The sequence below is a fragment of the Sorex araneus genome, chromosome 2, assembly GCF_027595985.1.
Source record: "Sorex araneus isolate mSorAra2 chromosome 2, mSorAra2.pri, whole genome shotgun sequence".
Taxonomy (NCBI): Eukaryota; Metazoa; Chordata; class Mammalia; order Eulipotyphla; family Soricidae; genus Sorex; species Sorex araneus.
In genome coordinates, this window is record NC_073303.1 from 208921201 (window position 1) to 208930978 (window position 9778).

At 47.7% G+C, this 9778-nt stretch overlaps 1 protein-coding gene across 1 annotated transcript; it reads right to left on the reverse strand.

Annotated features, from left to right (window-relative positions):
* Positions 1–611: 611 nt before the first annotated feature.
* On the reverse strand, positions 612–4154 carry SFT2D3 (SFT2 domain containing 3). Its single transcript, XM_055128231.1, has 2 exons — positions 2863–4154; positions 612–2540 (listed from the first exon to the last, which is right to left on the reverse strand). Exon 1 carries the CDS (start codon positions 3570–3572, stop codon positions 2952–2954), a length of 621 nt encoding a protein of 206 aa, XP_054984206.1. The 5' UTR covers positions 3573–4154; the 3' UTR covers positions 612–2540; positions 2863–2951.
* Positions 4155–9778: the final 5624 nt, after the last annotated feature.

Sequence of the window (9778 nt, forward strand, 5' to 3'; positions counted from 1 at the left end):
GTTTACTACAGCTCGGAGTACTTACCTTACTTAGTTTGATCCCTGACACCCCATATGGTCCCCGCCCCCCGCACTCCCCCCAAGGTGAGCCCTGAGTGGAGAGTTACAAGAAAGCCCTGAACACCACTGGTTGTAGCCCCCAATCAAAAAATGACATCAAGCCTTTTGATAAAAATTACTCTAAAAAATGGTAAAAGCGAGCTCAGGAGATAGTACAGTGGGTAAGGCTCTTGTCTTGCCATGGGGCCAACTCAAGTTCAAATCCTGCACCACGTACGCCTCAGTCCTACCAGGAGTGACCCCTGAGCTCATGTGTGGCCCAGAAGCCAGTAATAATGAAATATAAAAGCTATGTTATTTCTGCAGAATGGGAAAATGTCAGTCACATGAACCATTAGAACATCTAGAGTGAATTTTACTTTAGTTTGAAACTCACTCGCTGTTTATCAGGACCTGTTGGCAAACACACAATTAAGGGGCCTGAGAGCTTTGACTCTGCTTATCTGCTGTCTACTCATACAACCTTAGAAGAGATGGTTTCTTTGAATTCTAAGAAGGTAAAAAGAATGCAAGAGCACAAACCCATGTTGATGAGGCGAATTGTTCTGAGGTTCATGTGGTAAGAACTTTATTGTCTCAATAAAATTAAGCTGTAACTTTAAACACACATTATTGCACTCTGCAGCTAGCAAGGTCATATTTTGAAATTTTATTTTGGGAAAATTATGTCCTATGTATTAAAACAACTAAGGGGGATTTAACAGACATTTAAAATATTTTAATACTTAAAATATTGTCAAAATACAAAACATTGTGAAAATTAAACTATTTTCAAACTTGAATTCTTAAAGTTGGGAAGCAAATTTTTAAAAACAGCACCAAGATTAAAATGCTGTTAAGTAAGCATAGCAGGTAGGGCGTTTATCTTGCACGCGGCCGACCCGGGTTCGATTCCCAGCATTCCATATGGTCCCCTGAGCACCGCCAGGAGTAAGCCCTGTGCATCACTGGGTGAGACCCAAAAAGCAAAAAATAAATAAAATCCTATTAAAAATTTTAGTCACATAAATCTAAAAAAATTTCAAAATAAAACAGCACCCAGTGGTACACACCAATTTCTGGTTGAAAAATCTCTGGTAAATATTTGCCCCTAACCTAAGAACACCCTCACCATTTGACTATTCCCTTGAGGTAGGTATCTGTTTATTTGGAGAACAAGCAATGATAGAGAATTCTGAAAACCTAACAGTGCATTGTGGGTCACTTTAGGTCACTTTCTGGGTTTGGGCTTAACTCACTGATGAAGTCATGGGAACAGATTTTTATTCTTGTCAACAAAGGACACTCCAGTGCTGAGAAATGTTTAAGTTGGCACAGGAATTCTGAAAACCATTCTTGACAAGTTGTGCAAAGCAACGAACCAAAAGGCCAATCTCAGCTTCAGCTGAACATGCTTTTTTTTAAAAAAAAAAAAAAAGAAACTGATACATGGAGGTCCAACGCCAGAATTCACTGAACTGTCCAGAGGTGATCATCCAGGAACCCCGATGGGAACCGTGAGCCACTGGCACAGACTTTACATTTTACTTTCTAGTTAGTGTATATTATAGACAACAATAGTTTCATGGACTTAGAATACTGGGCCCATACTGACAATAAATGCAAGATCACAGTGGGTGGCGTCTTTGCCTTGCACACTGACCCTGGCACCCCGTGAGGTCCCCTGAGCACCACCAGGAGTGACCCATGAGTGCAGAGCCAGGAGTTAACCCTGAGGACAGCTGGGTGTAACCAAAATCTTTTTAAAACACAAAAGTGCTGAACCTATAACAAAGATACTTGGCCATGGGGCCGGATCGATAGTACAGTGAGTAAGGGTGTCTGCCTTGCACATGGCTCACCCTGGTTCGATTCGCAGCATCCCATGTGGTCCCCTGATCACCGCCAGGGTAATTCCTGAGAGCAGAGCCAGGAGTTATAACCCAGCATCACTGGAAAAAAAAAGACTTGGCCACTATTTGTCTTAGAGTGCATTAGGTATAAAGTCAATTGCCGAATAAACAGCAGATAACAAGGGGCCGGAATGACAGTACAGTGGGTAGATGTTTGCATTACACGGACCCTGATTCAGTCTCCCGCAGCCCATATGGTCCCCGGGGTCCACCAAGAGTAAGTCCTGAGCACTGTAGGCAGGTGTGGCCCCCAAAATGAAAAGAAGCGGATGATAAGGTCCGTGATTACTTCTAGTACGAGGATTCTGGATGATCTAAGTCCGCAGGTCGAGCCCGGGGCGCTGCTGAACGTTTTTTGGCATCTTACTGGACCACACCACATGTTTCTTTGGGGCAGAAGGCTTCCTTCTTTGGTCCATCACTCCGCTAACGGAATTCTCCATACCAGCGGTGTTCTTAAGATTCCTGGAAAGCAGAGCCCGAAGGATACGCTGTCTGAACCAACGAGCTCTTTAACAGTCCTGGACGGGAGTGAAAATCTCATCGGAAACGTTTGCGTTCTCGTGCACTGGAGAGTAGAGTCACTTCCTAGAGCCCAAGAAAACAAAATTAACATTCTCATAGAACAAATCGCTGGATCTTTATTTATTTATTTATGTTTGGAACAACAAAGGTAAAAGAATCGGGGGCTGGGATTGACAAAAGCAACTCATGCAAACACGAGCCTTTTTTTTTTTGGTTTTTGGGTCACACCTGGCGATGCTCAGGGGTTACTCCTGGCTCTGCACTCAGGAATTACTCCTGGCGGTGCTCAGGGGACCATATGGGATGCCGGGAATCGAACCCAGGTCGGCCGCGTGCAAGGCAACCGCCCTCCCCGCTGTGCTCTCGCTCCAGCCCCAGCACGAGCCTTTTCTCCTTGTTAACTGCATCCAGCGACGACTTCCCGGCGCCGATGCGCACGTCTGCAGGCGGGGCCGCCGGGAGGCTCCGCCGGCGTCACACGGGCAGCGCCGCGCGGGCCGCGCCGGGGCGCAGGCGGCCGAGCGCGAGGCGCAGCGCCGTGAGCCCGCCCCGCGGCAGCGCCTCGAGCAGCGCGGCCAACAGCGCGGCCACCTGCGCGCACGCGCCCAGCGCCGTCCAGGGCGTGCTGCGCAGGCGCAGCGCGGCGTACAGCGTGGCGCCCAGCGCGACGCCGTAAAGCAGCGCGGGCGCCGACAGCGGCCGCCCGCACGGCGCGCCGCCCCGCAGCAGCGCGCCGCCCGCCAGCGCCAGCGCCGAGCCCAGCGACCAGAGCAGCGCGAACTTGCGCGCCCGCAGCGGCAGGGCCGGGGCGTAGAGCAGCGCCAGGCCCAGGCAGAACGCGGCCAGCAGCAGGCACGCGCCGGCCGCCGCCCAGCGCTGCGCGCGCCCCAGGCCGGGCAGCCACCCCGGGCTCGCGGCCGCGGGCTCCCTCCGCGCCCAGCGCAGCCCCACTCGCTCCAGCCACGCCCGGCCCGGCTCTCCGCCGCCCGCGCTCTCCGTCGCCGGGCCCGGGGCGAGCAGCGGCTCCTTGGCCTCCCCGCCGCCCGCCTTCCCCTGCGACAAGTACTCCTGCAGCTGGCGGTGCAGGTCCGCCATCTTGGCGGCGCAGGCGCAGCGAGGGTGCCCGCTTCCGGTCCCGCCCTCTCCGGCCGGAAGCGGCTGGTCTCCCCGCGGGGATTGGCCGGCCGTGAAGGAGGGGGCGGGGGCTGACTCTGGGGAGGGGCCGGGCTGCCCAGCCACAGTTTCTTTATTCAGCCAACCACATTTGGGTTGTTTGCAGGTCTTTGCTGTAGTGAATAGTCCTGTGGTGCACAGAGGGATGCAAACGCCTTTTGAATATGGTGTTCTTGGGTCCTTCAGGTAGATGCGAAGAAATAGAATTGCTGGATCATATAAACACTCAATTCTTTTTTGTTTGTTTTGATTTTTGGGTCACACCTGATGATGCTCAGGGGTTACTCCTGGCTCTGCACTCAGGAATCACTCCTGGCAGTGCTCAGGGTACTATTTGAAATGCTGAGAATCAAAACCAGCACGACCACGTGCGAAGCAAATGCCCTGCCCGCTGAACTATCACTCCAGCCCCTGGACACTCAATTCTTTATTTTTTGAGCAGTCTCCATAGTGTTCTCCAAAGAGGTTAAACCGATTGACATTTCACCAGCAGTGACAGAGGGTTCCTAACCCCAATCCATGCAGCAATATATATATGTATATATATGTGTGTATATATGTATATATAAATTTTATTTGTGCCAGTCTCATTGCTGTGAACTGGTATCTCATCATTTCTTTGATGTTTTCCCTAATAGTGGTAGAATTCTTTGATGTTGGCCATAAAGAATACATACACTTTTTTTTTCTCCGCTTTTTGGGTCACACCCAGCGATGCACAGGGGTTACTCCTGGCTCTGCACTCAGGAATGGCTCCTGGAGGTGCTCAGGGGACAATATGGGATGCTGGGATTTGAACCCAAGTTGGCTGCGTGCAAGGCAAACGCACTACCCGCTGTGCTATCACTCCAGCCCCGAGAATACATACATTCTTATATCTGTGTATCTCCAAGTAAGTGTCTGTTCATGTCCTCTCCACACTTTATGGGCTTACTCCCGTAAAGTTGCCATGTTTTATATGTTTTACACGTTTACATGCCACATTTTACATGTATTTTATATATTTTTGGAATTAACCCTTTGTCAGTTGAGTGGTGGGAGAATATCCTCTCCCAGTCTGTGGGGTGTCTTTATTCTAGCCATTGTTTATTTTGCAGTGTAGAAGTGGTGTAAAACTTCTTCATTTTATGTAATACTATTCGTTTATTTTTTGGTTCTATTGTCATCGAAGGTGTCTCGATTTAATTTCATAAGGGTTTTGCCTATGTTTTCCTCAATAAAATTAATGAATTGACAAATCTTGACATCAAGATTTCTAATCTGTTTTGGATTGACCTTTGTGCATGGTGTGAGGTAGGGGGTCAGAGTTCGTTTATTTTCTGTGTGGCTGACCGGTTTCCCCAGCAGCATTTGAAGAGGCTTTCTTGCTTCACTTAAACTCCTGGCGTCTTGGTCAAAGATTAGTTGACCACATAAGCCTCACGGTCTGTCTCTAGGCTCTCAGTTCTATTCCACTGGTATGAGCATCTGTCTTTATTTATTGTTAATAATGTAGGAGTGCTGCTATTTGCTCAGCCATTGATTAAGCTGGTTGACTTGGGCATGAACTCCACTGGGCATCTGTCTTTATTCACTACCACACTGTCATGATTGCTGTCGGTTCATAGTATAATTTAAAGTTGAAAGAGGTGAGGGGCTGGAGCGATAGCACAGCAGGTAGAGCGTTTGCCTTGCATGCAGCCGACCTGGGTATGAATCCCAGCATCCCATATGGTCCCCTGAGCACTGCCAGGGGTAATTCCTGAGTGCATGAGCCAGGAGTAACCCCTGTGCATCGCCGGGTGTGACCCAAAAAGAAAAAAAAAGTTTGAGGAGGTGAAACTTCCCATCTTACTTTTTCTTAGGATTGCTTTGGCTATTCGGGGGTTTTATTACTCATTATAAATTTCAACAGCATTTGGTCTATTTCACTAAAGAATGTCATAGGCATTTTTATAGGGACTGCATTGAATCTGCATAGTACTTTGACTAAGACGGTCAATTAGATAATAGTAATCCTTACAGTCCATGAGCAGGGAGTGTGTTTCCATTCCCCTGTGTCTTTTATTTATTTTAGCTGATTTATACTTTATATAGTATTTAGACTTCATTATTTGCATGTAGGAAAGTAATGGATTTCTGTGCATTGATTTTTGTAGCCTGCCACTTTACTGTACAAGTCTGTTGTGTCTAGAATACTTTTTGTAGTATTTTGGGCTTTCTTAGTGTCATGTCACCTGCAAACAGGGGTAGTTTATTTCTTTTCCCATCTGGATCCCCTAAGTTGCTTTCTTGTCTACTTGCTTTGGCATGGATTTCCAGAACTACGCTGCGTAGCAGGGGTGAGAGTGGGTGGTGTTCCTGTGCCATCTCAGAGACAAGGCTTTCAGTTACTCGTACTGAATAGGATGCTAGCTGTGGATTTGTGCTAAGTAGGAACCTATACTGGGGAAAGTTCCTTTTTAAAAATTATTTTTAATTCATTTTTTTCCATGATGGTGCTTTAAAAAAATTGTTTTTAATTGAATCACCATGAGATAGTTACAAGGGTGACGGTTCCTTTTTATTTATCTCCATTTTAATTAGGTTTTTATTGTAAATCAGAACTGCATATTGTTAAATGTTTTCTCTGCATCTATTAGTATGATTAGTATTTGTGTATATATGGTGTATTAAGTTGGCGTGCATCATCGTTGCATTCCTAAGATAACTCCTCCTTGATCATGGTGTATGATCCCTTTAGTGTATTGTAGGACTTTGTTTGATAATATTTTGCTGAGGATACGTGCATCAGTGATACTGGTCTATAATTTTATTTTTTATCAGTGTGTCTCCTTTTGATATCAGGTTAGTATTTTTTTCATGAGAACTTGTTTTGTTTCGGGCCACACCATGGTGCGCAGGGCTTCCTCCTGGCTCTGTGGTCAGGGATCACGCCTGGTGAGGCCGGCGGGGTGCTACGGGTCAAACCCAGGCTGTCTGCATTTAGCACACACACCCTGCCCACTGTGCTGCCTGGCCGCTTGAGGACTATTCTGGAGTATTCCTTTTTCCTTGACTTTCAGGAAGAGCTTGAGAAGGGATAGAAGTAGGTCTTTTTTTTTTTTTTTTTTTTTGGGTCACACCCAGCGATGCTCAGGGCTTACTCCTGGCTTTGCACTCAGGAATTACTCCTGGTGGTGCTCGGGGGACCATATGGGATGCGGGGAATCGAACCCGGGTCAGCCACATGCAAGGCGAACGCCCTACCTGCTGTGCTATCGCTCCAGCCCCTAGAAGTAGGTCTTTTTTGAAGGTTCTTTCTTTAAAAAAATTTTTTTTTTTGAACCGGAACATTTATTCACAGTAGCTGCTGACATCCTTAAGGTGCGTTGGGTAACGCAGCAGCTCTCCTGGACTAGGCAGGGGTTCCCCCATGGAGTCCGTGCTTGAATCTGTGGGACACAGCTTACAGGTGCCTCGCATGGTGGGTGGGTTCCGGGGGTGCTCCTGCCCTTGGCGCCGGCACCCCAGCTCTGCTTTCCCCGTGCTTGGCGGGGTCACTCTCGCACCACAGCGGTACCTCTGCAGGTGGCGGGAGCCCTGCGGCACAGCATCTGTCACGACACTTCTGGGTGACGGCGGCCCCTTTGTCGTCTCCCTCCTATGGCCAGGGCCAAGGAGCATCTATTTCTTATTATTAATTTTATTTTTATAAAGTTCTTCACAATACCTTATTACGGTCACTATCCCAGCACCAGCCCCACCACCACGGCACCTTCCCACCGCCACCGAAGCAGGCCCTAAATAATTTATTTTGTATTGCTTGTTATGAATAATTCTCTAAAAATTATAAAAAAAGTTTCCTGGGCCAGAGTGATAGCACAGCGGGGGGCGGGGGTGGTTTGCCTTGCATGAGGCCAACTGGAGTTCAATCCCTGGCATCCCATATGGCCCCTGAGCACTGGAGTAATTCCTGAGTACAGAGCCAGGAGGAACCCCTGAGCATTACCTGGGTGAGACCCAAAAAGCAAAAAATAAAAAAAGTCTTTTGTGCCACACCCAGCAGTGCTCAGGGCTTCTGCATGTTGGTTATGACTTCCTTTAGAAGAGATGTGAGGAAGCACTCCCAAAACCTAATGAAGTGTGAGCCATTCAAAATTTTGTTTTCAAAACTCCACTCAGCATTATCATGAATCTGTGAATTTATTAAATGAAATGTACCCTTGAGTCTCCACGTGGTCTATTTTCATCCAAGTGTTTTAACTGTAAATAACAATTGTTTTTTTTTTTTTTTTTTTTGCTTTTTGGGTCACACCCGGCGATGCACAGGGGTCACTCCTGGCTCTGCACTCAGGAATCACCCCTGGTGGTACTCAGGGGACCATATGGGATGCTGGGAATCAAACCCGGGTCGGCCGCGTGCAAGGCAAACGCCCTACCACTGTGCTATCGCTCCAGCACCCCAGAGGGCCTTTGAAGTGGAGGTGTTTGTGGGTGGTGCCAGGGGTCAAACTTAGGGCCCCCACGAACAGCAGAGATGCTAACCTCACTTTTTGTTTTTTGGTTTTTGATCACACCCTGCAGTGCTCAGGACTTACTCCTGGCTGTGCCGTGTGCGAGGCAAGTGCTCCACCCACCGTATTACTGCTCTGGCCCCGAAACTCGCTTTTATAAAACAGGAGAGTTGTAGGTCACTTTGCATGTGGCTAAAGATCCCGTCCTCTTCCCTGGCATAGACGGGACTCCGCTCCCTTCCTGCCACGGCGGGACGTGTCCTCTCTGGCCTGTCTTCCTTCCCTTCTGGAAGGCCACGTCAGGGGACAGGGACAAGGAAGGGTCTGTCAGGGATCGAGAACTGCGAGACCAGTCGTGAACTCTGGAACATTCTAGAGCGGCATGGGGGGCTGAGGTCTGAAATCCCAGTGGGCGCAGCCGGGACCCGGGCTCCCTTAGTGGCTATGGGAACAGTAGGCTCTGGCCTTCGTGAGACCCTTGGTCAGTGTCTGCTTGGAAAGGGACGGACAGAGGAGGGGGCCAGGCTTTATGTCTTCCTCACTGGCCATTACTCGGGCCACTGGACAAGAAAGTCTGGCTCTAGTGCTCAGAGGAGTTCAGGCCCGTCAGTGCTGGGCCCCGACTCACCTCTGCAAGGGTTTGTCCGAGAGGCAAAGTCTGCAGCTGGGCCAGGAGGAACAACTCTGAGCACACGGAGCACTGCAGGTCAGAGACGGGCCGTCAGCGCCGGCACCACTGCAGCCCTGACTTCTGCCCCAGGCCCTTTTGACCTCCCTATCTGCCGGCTCTCGGAAGTTGGTTGTTTTTTTTTTTTAAACAAGCTTCTGCAGCTTAACAAAAAATGGGGCTTGCTCAAGCCTGTGGCCCTGGAATACAGATCTTTTCCTTTCCCTTCAAGTCTCAGTAAATTTTGTTTAATAAAAACTATCTGCTTCACACACACACACACACACACACACACACACACACACACACACACACACACACACACACACACACACACACACACACACAAGGAAAAGTAGCAAAACTATCGAAAGTCCTTGGCATTTTCCAGAAGGAAGTGCTTGCTAAATTTCAAATACAGGCAAGCTATTTCTGTTATTTTTTTCAACATGAGAAGCAAACATAATACTAGAAGTACCATTTTATGTATGTAATTATAATTGCAATGCAAAAAATCTTGAGCATAATTTTTATGGACAAGATTCACTTTAGTCTGGGTGGATACTGTGACTTCTAATACCACTAATACTCTTGACAGATTTGAAGTTTAAAGGAGTTTTGTGTTTTCACACAGAAAGACTTGCTGCTCTGAGAAGTGTCTGTATTGCAATTAGCATTAGCTTTACCTCAAATGAAAGTCATATATCACAGAAGTCATAAATCAAAAATCCTGTCCATTTTATGTACCTATATCATTTGTAGCAGTTCACAGAGATGAACAGAGACAACAGGATGCAAGACCTTAAGAAAAAATGATTCAGTCTAATTACATCTGGAACTGAAACTTCTATTACAGGTTTACCTAAAATAGTCCTTCTCATATAGTCCATTAACATGAGTCTTTCCAGAGAAAGGTGGCACAAATCACAGTGCATACACGAAAATCCACTTTAATTGGTGGGGGATGGGGTGCTGGAATGACATAT